Source organism: Chiloscyllium punctatum, chromosome 38 (assembly GCF_047496795.1).
Source record: "Chiloscyllium punctatum isolate Juve2018m chromosome 38, sChiPun1.3, whole genome shotgun sequence".
In the NCBI taxonomy this organism is placed as follows: Eukaryota; Metazoa; Chordata; class Chondrichthyes; order Orectolobiformes; family Hemiscylliidae; genus Chiloscyllium; species Chiloscyllium punctatum.
In genome coordinates, this window is record NC_092776.1 from 18,389,490 (window position 1) to 18,412,642 (window position 23,153).

At 42.6% G+C, this 23,153-nt stretch overlaps 1 protein-coding gene and 1 long non-coding RNA gene across 2 annotated transcripts in view; one reads left to right on the plus strand and one right to left on the minus strand.

Annotated features, from left to right (window-relative positions):
- Nucleotides 1–11,581: 11,581 nt before the first annotated feature.
- Nucleotides 11,582–15,627, minus strand: LOC140463416 (uncharacterized). The gene is made up of 2 exons (XR_011954670.1): nucleotides 15,490–15,627; nucleotides 11,582–11,913 (listed from the first exon to the last, which is right to left on the minus strand). It is a non-coding gene; the product is annotated as an uncharacterized lncRNA (long non-coding RNA).
- Nucleotides 15,628–15,710: 83 nt separating this feature from the next.
- Nucleotides 15,711–23,153, plus strand: part of cacul1 (CDK2 associated cullin domain 1) — a 119,245-nt gene continuing 111,802 nt past the window's right edge. Inside the window, exon 1 of the mRNA XM_072557324.1 lies at nucleotides 15,711–16,262. Coding sequence (XP_072413425.1) covers nucleotides 15,935–16,262 — 328 coding nt within the window. The 5' untranslated portion in view covers nucleotides 15,711–15,934. The remainder of the gene's footprint in view (nucleotides 16,263–23,153) is intronic.

Consider the following 23,153-nt stretch of genomic DNA (forward strand, 5'->3'; position numbering starts at 1 on the left):
AGGGTTCAGAAAAGACTTACAAGGATGTTGCCAGGGTTGGAGGATTTGAGCTGTAGGGAGAAGCTGAATAGGTTAGGGCTATTTTCCCTGGAGAGTCGGAGACTGAGGGGTGACCCTATAGAGATTTTTAAAATCATGACGGTCATGGATAGGATAAATAGACAAGGCCTTTTCCCTGGGGTGGGGGAGTCCAGAACTAAAGGATTTAGGGTGAGAAGGGAAAAATTTAAAAGGGACCTATGGGGAAACTTTTTCACAGAGAGGGTGGTGCGTGTATGGAACGTGTTAGCAGAGGAAGTGGTGGAGGCTGGTACAATTACAACATTTGAAAGGCATCTGAATGGGTAAATGAATAGGAAGGGGTTGGAGGGAATGCTCGCAAATGGGACTAGATTAGGTTAGGATATCTGGTCGGCATGGACAAGTTGGACTGAAGGGTCTGTTTCCATGCTGTACATCTCTGTGACTCTACATACAATACAGTATATATTGAAAAGTCACATATATTAAATGGGATGGAACTGGGATTTTAAATGGTGCAAGAGGTTCATAATTGTTACTCTACATTGGTGAAACCAAACGCCAACTCACAGACACCTCCTCCTCCTGCCTCCTCGACCATGACCTCACCTCCCATCACCAAACCATCATATCCCAGACCACAGCCTCATCACCTCTGGAATCTCCCATCCACAGCCTCTAACCTCATAGTTCAGGAACCTCACACTGCCCGATTCTACCATCTACCCAAAATCCACAAACCCGACTGCCCCGGTCAACCTTTCTGTCAGCTTGCTCCTGCCCCACTGAATATGTCGCTGCATACTTTGACATCATCCTGTCCCCCTTAGCCCAGAAATGACCTTCCTATGTTTGGGACACCACCACCGTCCTCCACCTCCTCCATGATTTTCATTTCCTCAGCCCCGAATGCCTTACCTTCACCATGGATATCCAGTCCCTGTACACATCTATCTGCCATGACAGAGGCCTCCAAGCCCTCTGTTTCTGTCCCACATGCTAACCCAACCAGTACCCCTCTATTGCCACTCTCATTCACCTGGCTGAACTGTTCCTCACCCTCAACAACTTATTTTTTCAATCCTCCCATTTGCTCCAGACCACAGAAGAAGCCATGGGCACCTGCATTGGCCCTAGCTATGCCTACCTCTTCGTCGGGTATGTGGAACAGTCCATCTTCCAGAGCTACACTGGAACCATTTCCCACCTTTTCCTCTGCTACATTGATGACTGTATCGGCGGCACCTCATGTTCCCACAGGGAGGTTGAACAGTTCATCACCAACACCTTTCACCCCGACCTCCAGTTCAGCTGGACGATCTCAGACACCTCCCTCTACTTCCTGGACCTCTCCTTCTCCACAAAGACCCACAATTTCCCCTCCCACGTGGTCAATGATGCCCTCCAGCACATCTCATCCACTTTCCACCCCTCTGCCCTTGAACCCCACCACAACAATGACAGAACTCCTACCCACACCCCTGACCCCGGTGCTCACCTTCCAACACCAAACAAAAGGTGGAGGATAATACACCGCATCACCCTCTGCCATTTTCTCCACCACCAGAGATATTTTTCCCTCCCCATCTCCATCTGCATTTCAGAGAGACCATTCTCTCCATGACTCCCTTGTCAGGTCCATGCCCCCCACCAACCCACCCTCACCAGCACCTTCCCCTGCAATTGCAAGAAGTGTAAAACCTACGCCACCTCGCCCCTCACCTCCGTCCAAGGTCCCAAAAGGATCCTTGAACAGAAATTTACCTGTACTTCCACACATGTCATGTACTGCATCTGTTGCACATGATGTGGTCTCCTCTACACTGGGGAGACAGGACGCCAACTTGAGATCATTTCAGAGAACATCTCTGGGAACTGGCTTAACCAACCCCACCGGTCTGTGGCTGAATCCTTTAACACCTCCTCCCACTCCGCCAAGGACATGCAGGTCCTGGGCCACCTCCGTTGCCAAACTCTAACCACCCAACGCCTGAAGGAAGAAAACCTCATCTTCCATCTTGGGACCTTCCAACCACATGGGATCAAGGTGGATATGACCAGTTTCCCCATTACCCCTTCCCCCACTTTATCCCAGGATGGCACCGACCTCTTGAACGGGCCTACCTGCCCATCTTCATCCCAGCTATCAGCTCCACCCTCCCCTTCAAACTAATACTTTCACCCCCACCTTCATCTACCTATTGCATTCCCAGCTACCTTCCCGCTCTGCAGCCCCATCCCTTCCCATTTATCTCTCAGCCCCCTTCGCCGACAAGCCTCATTCCTGATGAAGGACTTATGCCCAAAACGTCGATTTTTATGCTCCTTGGATGCTGCCTGACCGGCTGTGCTTTTCCAGCACCACAATCTTTGACTCTGATCTCCAGCACCTGCAGTCCTCACTTCCTCCTGAATAACATTTCCAGCCTAAAAATGAAGTTTTATATTTGTAAAATGGCAATTTTCTACATTATGATAAAATAACATTTTAAAAGTGTGTTTGCTATTTCAGCCTCAACCTTACACATATATGTTCCAACCAGTTACATAAGAACATAAGAACTAGGAGCAGCAGTAGGCCGTTTGGCCCCTTAAGCCTGCTCTGCCATTCAATAAGGTCATGGCTAATCTTTTTGTGGCCTCAGCTCCATTTATTTGCCTGCTCACCATAACCCTTAATTCCTTTATTGTTCAAAATAATCTATCTGAGCTTTAAAAACATTTACTGAAGTAGCATCAACTACTTCACTAGGCAAGGAATTCCACAGATTCACAACCCTCTAGATGAAGAAGTTCCCTCTCAATTCAGTTCTAAATCTGCTCCCCCTAATTTTGAGGCTATGCTCCCTTGTCCTAGTTTCACCTGCCAGTGGAAACATCCTCTCTACATCTATCTTATGTATTCCCTTCATATTTCTATAAGATTCCCCCTCATTCTTCTAAATTCCAATGAATATAATCCCAGTCTACTCAGTGTCTCCTTATAAGCCAACCTCCTCATCTCCGGAATCAACCTGGTGAATCTCCTCTGCACTCCCTCCAGTGCCAGTACATCCTTTCTCAAGTAAGGAGACCAAAACTGCACACAGTACCCCAGGAGTGGCCTCACCAGTACCCTGTACAAATCGAACATAACTTCCCTGCTTTTACGCTCAACCTCTTTAGCAATGAAGAACAAAATTCCATTTGCCTTCCGAATTACCTGTTGTACCTGCAGACCAACCCCCTGTGATTTATGCACAAGGACATCCAGGTCCCTCTGCATAGCAGTGTGCTGCAACTTTTTACCATTCAAGTAATAGTCTTTTTTACTATTATTCCTATCAAAGTGAAGATTTTCACACTTATTAACATTGTTCTCCATCTGCCAGACCTTTGCCCACTCACTTAAAGTATCTATGTTCCTCTGCAAAGTTTCACAGTCCTCTGCACACTTGGCTCTGCCACTCACCTTACTGTCATCCGCAAACTTTGACACACTAAATGAGGTCACCAACTCCAAACCATCTGTGTAAATTGTGAATAATTGTGGTCCCAATACTGATCCCTGAGGCAACCACTAGTTTCTGATTGTCAACCAGAATAGCACTCGTTTATCCCCACTCTTTGCTTCCTGTTAGTCAACCAATCTCTATCCATGCTAATACTGTATCCCTAACGCCATGCATCTTTATCTTATGCAGCAGTCTCATTTGCAGGAGCTTGTTGAAGGGCTTTTGGAAATCTAGGTACATCACATCTACTGGGTCCCCGTTGTCCACCTTTCTCATGATGTCTTCATAGAATTCCAAAAGAATAGCTAACCATCACCTGCCCTTCATAAACTCATGCTGCGTCTGCCCAATAGGTCAATTTCTATCGAGATGCCTTGCTATTCCTTCCTTGAGAAACTCAAACATCTTCCCCACTACAGAGGTTAGGCTAACCGGTCTATAATACCCCATCTTTTGTCTACAGCCCTTTTAAAACAGTGGCATCATATTTACTTTTTTCAATCTGCTGGAATGTCCAGCGAATTTTGGAAAATTACTGCAAATGCACTTGCTATTTTTCCCGCCATCTCTTTAAGTACCCTGGGATGCATTCCATCAGGGCCAGGAGACTGGTCTATACTTAGATCCATTAGCTTGCCCAACACTACCCTTCTGTAATAATGATTGTTTCCAGGTCCTCATTTACCTTCGTCTCTTTGTCATTTACTGGCATGTTATTCATGTTCTCCACTGTGAAGACCGATACAAAATACTTGTTCAATGCCTCAGCCATTTCATCATATCCCGTAACTAAATGCCCCTTCTCATCCTCTAAAGGACCAACGTTTACCTTAGCCACTCTTTTTTTTTTGTTTTATATATGTATAGAAAGGTTTGCTATCTGTCCTTATATTCTGCGCTAGTTTTTTCTCATGTTCTATCGTACTTTTCTTTATTGCTCTTTTTGTGGCTTTCTGTTGACCTTTAAAGTTTTCCCAATCTTCTAGTTTCACGCTGATCTTGGCCACTTTGTCTGCTTTCTCTTTCAATTTGATGGCGTCCCTTATTTACTTAGACACCCATGGCAGATTACCCCTTTTCTTACAATCCTTCCTTTTTACTGGAATACACTTTTGCTGACCGCTTTGAAAGTCCTCCAATGCTCATCAACTGTCCCACCTTAAATACTTTGTTTCCAGTCAACTTTAGCCAAGTCCTCCCTCATCCTATTGTAGTTTCCCTTGTTTAAGCACAGGACCCTGGTATTGGATTTTATCATCACACTCTCCATTTGTATTCTAAATTCAGCCATACTGTGATTTCTCCTTCCAAGAAGATCCCTAACTATGAGGTCATTAATTATTCCTGTCTTATTACACAGGACCAGATCCAGGAATAGCTTGTACCCTCATCGGTTCCATTACATACTGTTCAAGAAAACTATTACGGATACACTCAATAAACTCCTCTTCAAGACTACCCTGACTCAGCTGGTTCGACCAATTGTCATGCAAATTAAAACCCCCCATGATAATACCCATACCATATTTACAGCTATTAGTTATTTCTTTGTTAATTGCCTGCCCCAATGTGATGTTATTATTTGGTGGCCTATAGGCTATGCCTATCACTGACATTTTTTTCCAACCGCTCCCCACAGACTGCTCCCTGATCTCAGTGAGGTTTATACTCACCCTGTGCTGCTGCTGGACCCTTCAACCGCTCCCCACAGACTAGGCCACGTTCCCTGAGCTCAGTGAGGTTTATACTCACCCTGTGCTGCTGCTGCACCCTCCAACACTCCCCACAGACTAGACCGCATTCCCTGAGCTCAGTCAGGTTTATACTCACCCTGTGCTGCTGCTGCACCCTCCAACACTCCCCACAGACTAAGCCACACTCCCTGAGCTCAGTGAGGTTTATATTCACCCTGTGCTGCTGCTGCACCCTCCAACACTCCCCACAGACTAGGTCGCACTCCCTGAGCTCAGTGAGGTTTATACTCACCCTGTGCTGCTGCTGCACCCTCCAACACTCCCCACAGACTAAGCCACACTCCCTGAGCTCAGTGAGGTTTATATTCACCCTGTGCTGCTGCTGCACCCTCCAACACTCCCCACAGACTAGGCCGCACTCCCTGAGCTCAGTCAGGTTTATACTCACCCTGTGCTGCTGCTGCACCCTTCAACCGCTCCCCACAGACTAGGCCACACTCCCTCAGCTCAGTCAGGTTTATATTCACCCTGTGCTGCTGCTGCAACCTCCAACCATTCCCCACAGACTAGACCGTGCTCCCTCAGCTCAGTCAGGTTTATATTCGCCCTGTGCTGCTGCTCCACCTTCTGATCGCTCCCCACAGACTAGGCCGCGCTCCCTGAGTTCAGTGAGGTTTATATTCACCCTGTGCTGCTGCTGCACCCTCCAACCATTCCCCACAGACTAGACCGTGCTCCCTGAGCTCAGTCAGGTTTATATTCACCCTGTGCTGCTGCTCCACCTTCTGATCGCTCCCCACAGACTAGGCTGCGCTCCCTGAGCTCAGTGAGGTTTATATTTACTCCGTGCTGCTGCTGCACCCTCCAACACTCCCCACAGACTAGACCGTGCTCCCTGAGCTCAGTCAGGTTTATATTCACTCCGTGCTGCTGCTGCACCCTCCATCACTCCCCACAGACTAGGCCACACTCCCTCAGCTCAGTGAGGTTTATATTCACCCTGTGCTGCTGCTGCACCCTCCAACCATTCCCCACAGACTAGACCGTGCTCCCTGAGCTCAGTGAGGTTTATATTCACTCCGTGCTGCTGCTGCACCCTCCCAACACTCCCCACAGACTAGACCGTGCTCCCTGAGCTCAGTCAGGTTTATATTCGCCCTGTGCTGCTGCTCCACCTTTTGATCGCTCCCCACAGACTAGGCCGTGCTCCCCTTTCCTGAGCTCAGTGAAGTTTATATTCACTCCGTGCTGCTGCTGCTCTGTCTTCCGACCACTCCCTGTAGTTATTCTGTTCCATAAAATATACTAAATTCTGAAGGGTATACTGTGGTACTGAGTTTGCTGCTATAAGAACATGTGATTTCCTGTTCATGCTGCATGATGATATTACTGTCACCTTCATATTGTTTTGATTTTGTGGCAAACACAAACTGAAGATCGGAAAGGGGTAGTCTATCCGACAGGTATTGCTAGACCTTTGTGGCAAGCTTTCTTTCAAGTCAGCAGCAAGCATCATCTCTGCACCACTCACTGAGAAATCCTGATCATCAGTTATTCTACTGAAAAATTGGGATTCTTTTTAAAATTACCTTGTTGCAACCAACTGAGGGAGGGTTAAGTAAAGACGGGATCGAGTTCATCCTTCCTCACCAGGATCATAATGAATTGGAGACTCTTGCCTTGGGACTGTTCATAACACTTCTTTCTGGGTTAGGGTGCCAAATCCCAATAATTTATTCATGATGGACTTGACTGGCATGTTGTGGTCATCTCTTAAAATCTATGACCTTCCAAGAATTATGTGTGCACAGCTTTTCACAGAACTAGAAAGAGGGTTAATATTGGCCGTTTCCACAAATGGGTTGTCTGCCTTTGGTTTTCAAGATGGCAATTATTACTCGACAGATCCAAATGTATGTAATGACCTCCTGCTCCTAGACACTGAAAGTTCCATTGCGAAAAGCTTTACAACATGCTTCCTTCCTTTAGACCTGCTGAATATGCTGGTCTTAAAAGAAGGCTTCTATTTCAAATATGCTTGGCTGAACATAGGATTGGGTATGACTTCATTTACTGATTTACAGTATTTCTGAGATCTTTGTTGGAGGAAATTCTCAAGGATTTCAAATCAGCTCTTTCATCTTTCCACTCACTGACCTGATTGATTTACATTGCCCACAAAATTTACATTACCTTAATATAAATTACAAATAAATTCTGGTTGTAACGAACTTGACAAATGACATCTGTAATTATTTTTAGGAATGCTAAAGTAAGGGGAAATCATCAGAAGAATTGTACACAGAAATTGTTTCAGTTCTCTTTGATTTTAATCCCAACATTAACCTTAACCAAGAATCAACCTTAAGCTGAATATTTCGTGAGAAAATTACAAAGTATTAGGTTAGATATAAGACTGTCTACTGCAGATAAAATATGAAAGGTTAGGACACTTCGTGAGCACTCATTTAACCAAGACACATGTGTAGATCAGAGATGTGATTGGAATGAATATGCAACAAATATGCCCCCTAGTGGTTAAGATCATATTTTACATTTACACAGTGAGCTAAATCTTACCATATTTTTGCAGTGTCACTTTTGTCAAGTTTCATGAAAGGTTTGCAATTTTTGAGAAAATTTGTAGCTCAGGTTAAGGTTCAGGTTGAAAGTTTGCTCACTAGCTGGTAGGTTTATTTTCAAATGTTTTATCACCATGCTCGGTAACATCATGTAGTATTTGATGCAGTCCTTGCAGGGTACTTTGTAAACGACATTCGTTTGCTGGTTGTTGGTACTGGGTCCTTTAGATTCATCAGTAGCTGTTTCAGTGTGTTGGTAGGTTTGTGGGCTGCCATGATGCCAAGGGGTCAGAGTAATCTGGTAGTTATCTCTGAGATGTTTTTGATGTATGGTAGCGTGGCTAGAGTTTCTGGGCATGTTGTGCCTTCTTGTTTGGGTTTGTTCTTTAAGAATCGCTGAACCACGTTCATTGGGTACCCGTTGTTCTTGAATATGCCGTATAGGTATTTTTTTTCTGCTGCTGCTGCTAGTTCCTCGGTACTGCAATGTGTTATGGCCCGTTTAAATAGTGTCCTGATGCAGCTGCGTATGTGGGTGTTGGGATGATTGCTCCTGTAGTTAAGTATTTAGTCTGTGTGTGTTGCTTTCCTGTAGATGCTGGTCTGCAGTTCTCCATTGACTGTTTGTTCCACTGTGACATCTAAGAAGGGGAGTCTATTGCTGTTCTCTTCCTCTTTGGTGAAATTTATGCCAGTAAGGATGTTGTTAATGATATTGTAGGTTTCCTCTAATTTGTTCCATTTCATGATGACAAAGATCTCATCCACGTAATGGATTGTGGGGAGGGCTGTTTATTTGAGACTCTGCATCACAGCTTCTGCTAAAAATCCTAAAATTGGTGATCCTGTGGGTGTCTTGTTGACTTGTTTGTAAGTCTTGTCATTGAAAGTGAAGTGGGTGGTGAGGCACAGGTCTACTAGTTTGAGGATGCTGTCCTTGCTGATGGAGTTGGTGCTGTTTGATGTTTGTGTCCTTGGTTCGTCTAGTAGTGAGGTCAGTGTTTGTTTGGCTAGGACAGATGAAATAGAGACACGCACTGGAATTCCTAGAGGCCTGGCATTCAAAACAGAACTCAATCAATAAACACATCGATTTGGACCCCATATACCAATGGAAATGATATCAACCACCTTAACAGACCAAGACACATAAACAGAAAGTAGGACAGAACACCAGTGCTTCACCGGAGGCTCACTGATGATGTTACCTAGCATGGTGATGAAACATCTGAAAACAAACCTTCCAGCTCAGTGAGCAAACTTACAACCTTCATGAAAGGTGTCTATCTATGAGGCCTAACAAGTATTCTTGTACAATCATCCCAAACTCACCCCATTAAATGTCCACCACATTCCTCTTGTCCAATGCTAGTCCGATTCTCCCACTCATTGTGACTGGAGGTACTTGCTGTTGTTGGGATATTGGGATATTATCCTTTTAAGAAGATATTGTACACCCAATCAAGCACTGTCAGTGCGGAGCTACCTTGTGTAGTTTCCTGGACATAGTGGACAGGCACCTAATGGCTAAGATGATGTAGAGTGACATCTCTTCCACAGGACCACACCATTCTGGTCCATGGTTTCCACCAGCGATCTCAGCTGTCTGAAGGAACACCCAATAAGGTCAATGACCTTCTCCGCTCCAGTAGAGTTAAGTGCCACACTCTTTTCTCTTTGCTATCTCACACTCAGTTACTACACACTATTCTGCCAAGACGCATGCTGTCACTCTTATGATAGTCTGCAATAACTTCATTCACACACCCTCACCCATTTAATTTTCCCATATCCCAACCCTGCATGGCTTCCATGCTGCATAGTTACTCACTCAGGATACCTCACCATCTTTCACTTCCTGCACTAGCAATAACAACTGTGTCACTCATTTTCATTTTACTCAATCCTTCCCTTCTTGAATTTCAGGGGAAAGTGGCCCATAATAGGACAGAAAGAGCCAACACTGGTGATGGAGTGCCTGATATTTAGTTCCTCACCCCTTAGGGTAAGAAGGTCCCGATCTCGACTACGTTGGGTAGCTGAATGACTGTGCCCAAGGAGTTTATCCTTGACGTACTGCGTGAGGATCCCTTGACTGAAGGCCATCTCCCTTGACTTGACTGTGGACTATTCGTTTAGACTTTGAGACATGGCCATTTATTTGAAGCACAGTCGGTGTGTTTATTGTATAGGGTACTGGCACATGGTGTAGATGGGAGACAGGTATAGGATGAAGCTGTGCAGCAACATGTCCACCTGCGTGACTGTTGAATACTGACAACTGTGATAAATCTCCTGGCTTTGTGCTTGTGCTAAAAGGGACAACAGTACTGTGAGCCTGTTAACTCTGGCTGAGGGCGCACAGTGCTGAAAGGCAAGGTGGAAATGCTGTGAACATCTAGTTAAGTGAGAAGTGAGGATGCACTAATAAGGAAAGTGAACAGCCCTGAGCAAAAAACACACTCTCTTAGTGGATTGGAAGTTGCCGTGATGGTGTGAAGAGGCTGGCTTGTGTTGAATGTCCGTCTGTGGACATGTGGTGCATATAGCAGCTGCCTATACAGCTTTTCCTAAGACACTGGTGCTGGGTGTACAAGATGGAGGTCTAGAAGAGCAAGCAATGAGCTAGAGTTCAGCTAACTTGATGTGACTTTCATTACAAGAATTCTCACTGTCCAGTTTCTAACTGGCAGGTAGGAGAATGGGAAAATGCATCTTAATAGAGTGAGATTAAGATTGAGGGTGATAAGAAAAACGATAATCCACATTAGTAGACCTCTTGCTGTTTATTACCAAGAATCTGGTTTTGACAGCTGGAATTTGGTGGGGAAATGCATCTTGTTGCTCTAAACGTTCACAATGGCCTTGCTTGACTTCTCATGTGATTCTTCTAAAATTTCTCCCATATTTTTTGGAGTCTGCGAAGTTTCTGCCCAGTGTTTAAGATAGATTTTATAATGGGATTCAATTTGCATAAACTTACATTTTTGGAAAGAAGTGCAAATAAATTAATTAGTAAGGACATTTCACAGTGCTAACAAATGGACTTATACAAAAACAATTCCTGTATCTGGATTCGTGATACTGCATCATGTCATTCATAATACCATGGCTAGGGAGGAGTTTCAGCCTGCTCGAATGCCCAGAAATACCCAGAATGAAGGTGACTCTAAGTTGCTCAGGTACATAGTGCTGCTGTGGTGGTCTTTTGTACAACCATCTTTTAGCATAATAGAATTAAGGTCTTAAAGTAAATCAGAATCCCACTGGCTTATGTTGGCAGTTTAGTGCTTCTTTATGAACAATGAACCTTTACTCATACTAACCATTTTGAAACAGGGTGGATAGTTATTTTCCTAAATGGCCACACACATTGAGAGGAGAAAATACTAATGGAAGCAAAGATGGCATCAATTTTGTGTCTCAAGTATACCTGTCATAATATTAGTGTAGCAGTTAGTTAATAGCTTTACTCAGAACTACAGTAAAAATTTGAAAGATTTTTTCTTTAATTCTGTTAACATTAGCAGTGGACAATTGTGTCTTTTTACTGTAGAGCATCTGACTAAATTTTGTTTCAATAATTGAATTGACATTGAGACTTGCTGTTACAGGTAGTTCTCCTATAACGCAGTAGTTGCGTTCTCGTGCGACACTGTCTTATAGAAAATTGCACAACATAAATAAGGGCCTATGGGAAAAACAAGGTTGGGGCGAACCATCAAAATTATCAGTAAAAATCCAAACAAAAATAGTAGTTAACCTAATACAAACGATAGCACTGTCTAAGTAAATCTTTAAGTCATATATTTTAATGAAATAACACAGTAAATTTTTAACACGTTAACACTAAAATCACAGACTACAGCACTGTACATTTCACAAAGCTCATCAGCAGAAAGTGCACAACCCAACTGAACACATGATGCCAATGTGGAAGTCCAGTCCTCCTGAAGATTCTCTCCCAGTTTGAAATAAAATTCCTTCTAAATGCACACTGCAATTCCCAGTTTCAAGCTACATTTCAAGGCTTGCAGAGCTGATTGCATTCCTGTTTTAGCTGAACACATTGAACGTGCATTGTGTAGACGGGGGATCCTGAGGCTGGGTTTTCCTGTTCGGCTAGTGCCAGGGATGGAATTGCATAACAGCAAATGAAAATTAACTTTATTTTAAAAAGTCTACAATTCACAAATCACGTTACAACCAAATAGCATTTAATAAATATAGAACTACCTGTATCATTCATACAATACTACTATTTTGTTTTTAATAATCTAGTTTGTACAATAACAGGTAGCCTTATTGTTGTCTTCTATCCACATGGTATGGTATTCCAATGGGAAACCAGGCTTTCACAATTATGTGCAAGGAGATAATCCTTTAACAGAATAAAAAGAGAAGGTGTTTGATTGTTTCATACTTTGCATATGTCCACCTTGCCTCCAGACTGAAAAGTCCATTGTTAACCCACTCATCCAAATCATGGCTGTTCCACTGTGACATTACACTGAGAGAAATCTTAATTGATTCAGAGTGGGATTTCCCCCTCATCTAGGAGAAAGACCAATTTGACTGGCCTGCAGCTCTGTAGTCCTGGCAGTACAAGGATTGAGAAGTAGCCACTGCTGAAACTACATGCAGTCTGAGAAGAAATGTCGTGCATCTAAGACTTCAGGAAAATTCAGGGATTTTCGAGAAACCTGCCAGACTTCAGAGTGAGATCTGTGTTTTAGAGGTTGTGGGAGGCTGCCTGCTATGAACACAGGGCATTCCTCTGAGACCCCACTCTCTGAAAGGAAGTACCTTACCCAGTTACCTGACAGCAATCCTTGCAGTGAAAGTTACTGGGATACTCACCTTCTCACTACCATTTCCTAGCTAAAATAGTAGCACAGCTGAAATGAGAACTTTAACTGGTCTGTAATTGGCCACTTAAGAATTACGATAAGCTTAAGAGCAAGCAAACTGACTGACACCTCACCCAGGCACTGTAATATGGGAGATTCATTGAGGATGGGAGGGTAGACCACAGATTTTGTGCACCCCCATTCAAAAATGTCAGGTGGCAGTGCTGGGCAGAAAATGGAAGCAGGTTAAATATTTAAATGTATGTACACCTACAATGTTCACCAGTAGCACTGGAGTAGCTTCCACAGCTAAAGATAACAGCCAACATAACATTCAGGCAAGTTTCATGATGTTGCATCTCATTAGCATTACTCAACAATAAAACTGGCTCCAGTGGAGTGGGTGTGTAGGTTACATTAAACACAGCTGAGGGATAATATAACAAAACAGAAACTCAAAAATCCATGCAGTCTTACACTAATATTGACATTATCTAATTGTTTTTGACAATTTTTAGTTTGCACGATTGAAAAGTTGCATCACAATGTACCATTATCACAATATAGTTTATACAAGATATCAGTCACAAAAATATCACATTTTTATTCTACATTTCTCATGTAGAAATCCCTGCTGAACTTGAGGACATAGTTAAGTAAAATGCTGACTAAGATTAATAATACGTTATTTACATGTCTTTTACAATTGTGCTGAAAATGTGTTGCTAGAAAAGCGCAGCAGGTCAGGCAGCATCCAAGGAACAGGAGAATCGACGTTTCGGGCATCAGCCCTTCTTCAGGAATGAGGAAAGTGTGTCCAGCAGGCTAAGATAAAAGGTAGGGAGGAGGGACTTGGGGGAGGGGCGTTGGGAATGCGATAGGTGGAGGGAGGTCAAAGTGAGGATGACAGGCCGGAGTGGGGTGGGGCAGAGAGGTCAGGAAGAAGATTGCAGATTAGGAAGGCGGTGCTGAGATCAGGGCTGAAGGGCTGATGCCCGAAACGTCGATTCTCCTGTTCCTTGGATGCTGCCTGACCTGCTGCGCTTTTCCAGCAACACATTTTCAGCTCTGATCTCCAGCATCTGCAGTCCTCACTTTCTCCTTTTACAATTGTGCAGCATACCAGCTGTTGGGCATGGTATTGCTTCAGAAAATTATGTAACATTAACATTGGCTGACTCGCTTGCAAGTAGACATGCATTATTTTTGTATATCCTCCTTCTGTGGTTGATACCGAAAATCAGGGACAGCTTAGACTGATCTTACATGTGAATAAAAATCAGTGATATGTTTTAAGGTCCATTGAAAAGAAATCCAAGATCAAAAATGAATTTCTTTTTAAAAGATCAACAATATTGGTAGGGATAGAATTTTAAGGGATTAATACTCATACCCTTATTGTTCAAAAAATTAAATTTATCAGCATCAAGCTAGTTGATATTATCAATAGCAGCTACAGTGGCAAGTTGTTAAGAGTCACCACATTTTAAAAAAAGCTCACTAAAGTTAATTGAAAATAATTATAATGACTACACTCATTATAATTATTTGCAAGTTCTGGCTGCCATAGTATAAAAAAACTTGAAGACACTGGAAAAAATGCAACAAGGATGTTATCAGAGGGTGAGAGGAATATGGAATTTATTGCTTTTAAGGGTGGTAAAGGCAGAAAACCTCATAATATTAGGAAATATTTAGATATGCATTTATGATGCCAGGACATACAAGACTATTGGCAAATGGAGTTAGAATAGTCAGGTCTTTTTGACTGGCATGGACATGATGGGCCAAAGCGCCTTTTTCTGTGCTGTAGATCTCAATGACATGAATTGTAAGCCTATGTGAAAGGGTAAATAGGCCAATTCTGTTTTCTCTTAAAAACAGAAGGCTGAGAGGTGAACTAAGTCTTTTTTTAATTATAAAGGGTTTTGGTGGAGTGGCATCAATTATTTGCAGTTGTGGTAATGAGCAAAACTCCAGGCCATCAATGTGAGATGATCACTAAGATTTCAAAAACGTAATTTAGAAGAAATTTCCAGTGTGGTGCGAAATTTTGGAACTTGACCAAAAGGGTGTTGTTGAAGCAAATAGTATGGACACAATTAAGAGGAAGCTAGGTAAAGTGCAATAGGGAGAAAGCAATTGAGGATTACACTAATAAGAGTTGGATGAAGTTAAAAATCACAACACCAGGTTATAGTCCAACAGGTTTATTTAGAAGCTTTTGGAGCGATGCTCCTTCATCAGGTGGTTGTGGAGTATAAGATCATAAGAGGTAGAATTTACAGCAAAACTTTGCAGTGTGTTGTAACTGAAATTATAGATTGAAAAAGAGCTGGATTGTTTGTTAAACCTCTCATCTTTTAGAATGAACATGTTGGCTTCAGTTCTTTCAAAGGTGAATCACAGAACTTTTTTTTAAAGTTACATTCTCAAGTGACCTTTAACAAACTGGTGTCATGTCGGCCCAGATAATGCATTGAAGGTGTGAGGTTTTAACTGTGGGGATCTCCAAATCAAGAGCTAGATGAGTGAGGAAGCTGGAGTGTAGCAGAGGTCAGTATGGGCTGGTCTGGCCAACTGGTCTTTATCTGTAAAATTAGCAGCACAATGGGATAGTAATTCGAAGAGTTCCAAATTGGGAACACACAAAACTGCGGAAAAGTTTCTACTCGTGAACAAGCTGACACTGAGACAGGCGGATAAACCGCTGAGAGCAGGTGCGGGCGGAATGACGCCCAAAATTCCGACACACGTCTTATTTTTTTTCGGCCGATACCAAAAAAAAAATCAACCGGGATTTGCGGGAGGCATTTCATGGAGAACCAGACGGAAAAGCTTTACTAACCGGCGACATCCCCGGGGGATGGGACCACTTCTCCGCAGCCAAGGCCCAGCTCACAACGGCGAGGTTCCCCAGGCGACCGTCACCAAGGGCGGGGTTCCCCGGGCAACCGTCACCAAGGAACGCCGCCGCCTCCCGGCAGGCGCCGGACCGAAGCGTCGTGAAAGTGCCGCAAAACGCGACGTCGAGCTGATCGGCGGCAAAAGGCCGTAAAGGAGAGTCCCGTCGCTAGGGGGTGGGGGAAGGGAGGAGGAGTTGGGTCGAACGAGGAATTCAGTCCGTTTGAGGGAGTGGGCAAGGCGCTGGTATTCATGTAGGAGGAAATACATTGAAATATAAAAGTTCAGCTGCAGATCTGGCTTAAACATCCCTTTCCCACCCCCTCCCCCCCCCCCCGTCCCCTCTCCCTTCCCCCACCCCTCCCTGACTCCTGTCCCCACCGTTAACGATGGAGGAGAACATGGAAGAGGACCCCAGCTACCAGCCCCTGATGATGGACGATCACAACCACAACAACTGGGAGGCCAACGCGGACGCTTATCACCATCAGCAACAGCAACATCGCCATCAACACCACAGCCACCATCACCCCAGCCAGCCCGCTCTGTCCGAGCCGGGGGGCACGCCGCGAGCACAGCAGGATCCCAAAGTGCTCCTTCCGCATCCCATGCCTCTTAATGGGGAAGAGCGAGTGCCGGCATCGCACAGGGAGCCTGACGCCGAGCCTGTGGCCGGCAAAGTAACCTTGAATATCAACAGCTCGGCCTCCAAGTTCTGTAAGTCAAGCAGGGAGAAACCTGAGTGTGAGACAGAGAGATAAATGCGTCGATAATCGATCGTTAAACCAATTAGGATTGCATTTTTTTAGATGGCTGTGTATGTTTGAAATCTACGATTAATCTTTTGGAGACCGTAGATTTTGCGTACTTTTTGGTAACTAGTGTTTGCGTTCTTCTGTCAGTTCTACAAGGGGCATGAGCCTCATTTAACTGCAGTGTGTATGTAACTTATTGTGATTGCAATTATGCAATCAAAAACTAGAATAGAAATGCAATTCAATTGGAAGGCCTAGTTTCCCAAATGTTAGTCATGAACTGAGTGCAAACGTGAATTAACAGCCCATTTGTAAACTTTAAAAGACTAATAATTTTATGTGTAATTTTAGTTTGAGTTATTAGGAATAAATCACTATCAGTATTGGATTGAAATGAGAAAACAGATTATTTTCAGCAGAATAGATTTTGCTGCCTTACAAAATGTTTGGATGTTTCCTACAAGTAACTTGTCTTTAGCATTAATTTAGATATTTTGGACATGTTGGATTTGCCTCATTGATGATTGATAAAGTGTAATTGATAACTCGAAGTGATTCAATAAGTTGACTCTATTAATGTAGTGTGAATGGTGTACTATTCTTTAAGTGGCATCAAAACCAGGAGATTGAAATTGCCTTAAGATCACTGGCGTCCATTGTAATTTTTTTTTGTTTTCTTAACATTTTAGGTGAGCTACGTTGTGAATAAGAAAAAGCATAATTATAACCCAGAATTAGGGGAGTTAGCTAATCTTGCTATATGTTATCCTGATGTTTGTGTCTCACTCCACTCTGACATTTAAATCTGCAGCTTCAAAATCCATTGTGGTGGTGAAACACACAGAACTGAAGGATTTGGGTTGATCCCCTACACTCTGTTGATTTACTCATTCCCCTGATTTTCCAGAGCAGAGATATAATCAATGGAATGAAGGCAAAATACTGTGGATGCTTGAAATCAGGAGCAAACACAGAGAATGCAGGAGAAACTTCGCAGATCTGGCAGCATCGCTGGAGAGAGAAACATTTAACATAGCAAGTCTGGTATGACTTCTTAAGAATGTTAACTTGCCACAGATGCTGCCAGATCTACAGAGTTTTTTCTGGCATTCTCTCATTTGTTTAGGTGTCATAAACAAAAACAGAAATTGCTCAGACACCTCCACAGATCTGGTAGCATCTGTGGAGAGAAAGCAGAATTAATGTTTTGGGTCCAGTGTGGCCCTTCAGAATGTTCTGAAGTAGTTCATTGGAGCCTAAACTTTAATTCTGCTCTCTCTCCATACATGCTGCCAGGCCTACTGAGATTTCCAAGCAATTTCTGTTTTTGTTTGCGAAAGAAGAGAGTATTATGTGATTTGGAAGTTACTTTTAAGGTTTTGAAAAGTGACTATAGTTTCCTTCTGCAGTCATTCAGTGCCAGTAAACATTCACTGTGTAGGCATTAGAATCGATTCTGTGGAGCTAGTTGAAATAACCCATGTGTGTTCAGGTCTTTTGGAGAGGTCTGTGACTGTTGTTCCACTTACACTAAACTTATTTATTATAGTTTACTCTTGAATAAGTAAATGAAAATTCAGACTGGTTACATCATTATATAATCTAGCAGTGAAGTACAGTGAATTCCTGTTGCAGTACTATAGGTTTAAGAAAGAAACAAAATAGTATTTTCTTCAGATGAAATGTGAATTATTTATAAAGCATTATTTATAAAGCATCTTGGGGGTCTCAAGGTGCTTTGTAGACAATTAGCAATTTTGCTGTAGTTACTGTTGTAAAACGGAGAAGCATGGCAGCTAACTTGTGTACAGTAAGGTCACGCAAACAGCAATGAGGTAATGGCAGTTATCAATAATGTTGGTTGGGGGCTAAAGATTGTCCACAATACTAAATCATGCGCCCCTGCTGTTCTATGTAATAGTACTTGAAGTCTTCGTTCGCTTGAGACCACAGGCCAGGCATCAGTTTAACTGCCTTAACTAAAAGATGGCACGAGCTGTGTAGTATTCCTTTGGTATTGCATGGGAAGAGACCACCTAGATTAGGTGAACAATATGCTAGATTAGGAAAAGAACCTGCAATTTTCTGACTTGGGCAAGAATCAGTTCAAAGCTTGAAGGAACTACTTGTTTCAGAATTACTTCAGTCATAGAGTTATAGAAGACCCTTTTACATTTTTCCCTTCTCACCTTCAAGTTTGGGCTCCCCAATCCTTGGTAAAAGATCTTGGCTATTCACATTATTTATGCCGCTCATGATTTTATAAACCTCGACAACTTTATCCCTCAGCTTCCGACAGCCCCAGCCTCTTCTTATAGCTCAAATCCTCCAACTCTGGCAATTCTTGTAAATCTTTTCTGAACCCTTTCAAGTTTCACAACATCTTTTCCTATAGCAGAGAGAAAGTCCTTGAAATGTTTTGGAGTTTAAACAATGGCTGGACACAAAGAAGATATTTTGTACCAATGATGTCTGTTCTTTTCTTGATGTATCCAAATTGAATATTTTGAAATGTTGTTTACTTCATCCGAAATTTTAAAAATTGTCTCTTATAAAATACTTTTTGACTTTTTACTTTTGCATGGAGCCTGTGACCAGTGGAGTGCCACCACGATTGGTGCTGGGTCCACTACTTTTCATCATTTATATAAATGATTTGGATGTGAGTGTAAGAGGTACAGTTAGTAAGTTTGCAGATGACACCAACATTGGAGGTGTAAAAGGTTACCTCCGATTACAACAGGATTTTGATCAGATGTGCCAATGGGCTGAGAAGTGGCAGATGGAGTTTAATTCAAATAAATGTGAAGTGTTGCGTTTTGAGAAAGCAAATCTTAGCAGCAATTATACACTTAATGGTAAGGTCCTAGGGAGTGTTGCTGAACAAAAAGACCTCGGAGTGCAGGTTCATAGTTCCTTGAAAGTGGAGTCACAGGTAGATAGGATAATGAAAAAGGCGTTTGGTATGCTTTCCTTTATTGGTCAGTGTATTGAGTACAGGAGTTGGGAGATCATGTTGCGTCTGTACAGGACATTAGTTAGGCTACTGTTGGAATATTGCGTGCAATTCTGGTCTACTTCCTATGGGAAGGATGTTGTGAAACTTGAAAGGGTTCAGAAAAGATTTACAAGGTTGTTGCCAAGGCTGGAGGATTTGACCTATAGGGAGAGCTGAATAAGTTAGGGCTGTTTTTCCTGGAGCGTCGGAGGGTGAGGGGTGACCTTATAGAAGTTTATAAAATCATGAGGAGCATGGTTAGGATAAATAGATAAAGTCTTTTTCCTGGAATGGGGGAGTCCGGAATTAGAGGCCATAGGTTTAGGATGAGAGGGGAAAGATATAAAAGGGTCCTAAGGGCAACTTCTTCACGTACATATATGGAATGAGCTGCCAGAGGAAATGGTCAAGGGAGGTGCAATTGCAACATTTAAAAGGCATCTGGATGGGTATATGACTAGGAAGGCTTTGGAGGGATATGGGCCAGATGCTGGCAATTGGGACTAGATTGGGATATCTGATTGCATGGAGTTGGACCGAAGGATCTGTTTCCATGCTGTACATCTCTATGACTATGTTCTTTTCCAAAAGTTTACTATTGCATTTGCTACAAGAAAGAAGTTTTTTTCCTCTATACTTGAAGGAATAAAATACTTAATGAATTGTTGACACCTACAGTGGAATATAGAACAATTAATATTTTTGATTTTCTTGTATTTTAGAGTATTCGAAGTTGGGGTATGATAACTGACTGCTTACTTGCCACTTTTCAAAGAGGAATGATATGTGGTTTCAAAGCATTGAAATTATGAGGTAGGACAGTGGATGTTGGCTGCATGGACTTTACTTAAACATTTGACAAGGTCCCTCAACCTTGTCAAATGCTTTTGTAAGATTAACTCATATGGATTCACAGTGAGTTGGTCAAAGAATAGTTGTGGAGAGGTGTTTTTCTAATTGGAGATCCGTGACTAATGGGTGTTCAGCCAGAATCTGTGTAGCAACTTCTGTTGTTTGTAATATACCTAAATGATTGGATGAAAATGTAGGTACTCTGATTAGTAAGTTTGCAGACGACGAAAATTGTTGGAGCTGTGAATAGTCAGGAGGAAGAAAGGACCCTGAACCCATCATGTGCAAGACAACCATAGTTTACAAGATTCCAAGCAAAGAGTGCATGAAACACTATGTAGGACAAACAGACAGACAGCTAGTAGTCCGCATCCATGAACACTAACAAACCATTAAATGTCACGGCCAGCTGTCCCTAGTAGCCATACACACAGATGACTAGGACCACAGATGTGACTGGGACAATACAACAATCATAGGAGAAGCTAAATAGAGGACAGCCAGACAATTTCTAGAAGCATGACATTTATGCACAGAGCTTAAAAATGTGTTGCTGGAAAAGCGCAGCAGGTCAGGCAGCATCCAAAGAGAAGGAGAATCGATATTTCGGGCATAAGCCCTTCTTCAGGAATGAGGAGGGTGTGCCAAGCAGGCTAAGATAAAAGGTAGGGAGGAGGGACTTATCCACAGACTCCATTAACAAACACATAGACCTAGACAAATATACCAGCCACTACAATGAACAACCGGAAGCAGCAGGAATGGAACCAAATAAGCTCCAGAAGACACAGTACAGCAGTGCTTCACAGGAGGCACCAAAGCACTGAAGATGTCACTGAGACAGGGGGGAAACATCTGCAAATCAACTTCCCAGCTCAGCGCACATACCCACAACCATGACAACTGGCACCTGAGCTACAAATCGTTACGCAACCCTTGACTGAGTAAGATTGTCAAAGGATACAGCAAGATATAGGTTAGTCGGAAAGGTTTGGCAGAAAAATGGCAGATGGATGGTGTGAGGTGATGCATTTTGGGAGTTCAAATGCAAGAGGAAAGCATATACTTAATGCCAGGACCCTAAGGAGCATTGTTATAGAGAGAGATCTTGGGATGCAAGTCCATAGCTCCCTGAAAGTGGCAACAGAAATGGATAAGGTGGTAAAGAAAATTTAATGGCATGCTTGCCTTCACTGGTCGGAGCATTCCTTATACAAGTTGGCTAGTCACGTGGCAATTGTGTAAAACTTTAGTTCGACCACATTTGGAGTATTGTGTGCAGTTCTGGTCACTGCAGTTAAGGAGGGATGCGGAGGTTTTGGTGAGAATATAAGAGGTTTGCAAGGAAGTTGCCTAGATTGGAATGTATTAGCTATAAGGAGAAGTTGGATGAACTTCGATTGTTCTTTCTAGAGCATCAGAGGGTGAGGAGACAACCTTATGATAGAAGTATACAAAATAAGAGGCATTGTTAAAGTGGATAATCAGTTTTTTTTCACCATGGTGGAAATGGGAAATACTAGGGCACATTGGTTCAGTGAGAGAGGGGAAGTTTAAAGGAGATGTGAGATAAAGTTTTTTTTTATTACACAGGGTTGTAGGTGCTCCGAACACACTGCCAAGGGAGGTGGTAGATACAGATATGAGAGCAACATTTGGACAGATACATGAACAGACAAGGAATAGGGGGATACAGACCATATGCAGGCAGATTGAATTAGTTTGGAATAGCATCAGAATGTTTGGTTGGAGGGCCTGTACCTGTGCTTTACTGTTCTTTGTGAGTAAAGATAAAGAGAAAGCAACTATAGAAAGATGATGTTGGTATGTTAATATTCCTTTGTGAGATTCTGCCAGATCACTTGTAATTCTACGAATGTCCTCGGCCCATTCCTGACTACTGCTGTCTTTGTGTTTATTTACTTCTGTCTGGAAGAGTGTAGTTGCTTCATTTCTAGCATCTTTACTTTTTTGTTTCTTTTATTCCCATTATTTTAATGGTGTCTTTAGTTCTGGTCATGGAGCTTGGTAAGTGAAGACACTTGGTGAAGAAATGAATCACAGAGGAGAGAAAGTGAATCTTATGATTAAAGAGATTATTTAAACAAAGATGACATTTGGACAAGAGACGGGGAAAAAGTAGTACTGGGGTCCAAGCTTACAGATGCAACTACTGCAGTTGAACAGCCCACAAAAAAATCAACAGATTGTTGAGAAGTGGGGTCTCTGGGGTCTTGAATGTGGAGATGGCTGAAGAATAGGTGCGAGGCGACAAGATCGAAAATGAAGCAAAAAAGTAAGCTAAAAATCTTGAGATCTATGCCTCTTCTGTTCTTGGTTGATTGAATTGGTTTGATTGCTGTGTGATCTGGCAGAATCTCACAAAGCAATATTAAGTCCTCCTTTCACCTCCCAGAATCACTTACTATTCTAAAGACATCTTGAAATAGAGATAACCATGTTCACTTATCTCTTCCAACTATAGTTTTAAACCCTCTCCAGCCTCCTCTAACAAGTCCTCTAACGGCCTCTCCTCTAACAAGTCCGAGTAACTCAGGGGTTTCTTATCAATAAGTGACAGACTATCTGATCAGTTGCCTCTGCCACTTATTTGGTAGCAAATTTAGTGCAGAAACAGTATAGTAGTGACCTGTCCATTCCATACTAATGTTTATGACCCACTCAAACCTCTTCCCATTTTTCTCAATTAAATCTACTATCATAACCATTTATTCTCTCTATGGATTCCCCTTAAAACGATTGTATTCTGTTCACCTCAGACAGTTACTGTGTTTGCAAGCTCCACATTCTTCAATTCTTCAGGTGAAGAGTTTCTTGTAAATTCCCTATTGGATTTCTTGATAAATGTGCTATATCAACTATTTCTAATTGTTCTGTTCCTCATGAGAAGAAACGGTCCCTCTGCATGCACTCTATCAAAATCTTTCCTTATTTGAAAGATGTCTATTTGTTCATCTCTCAGCCTTTTTTCTTCAACAGAAG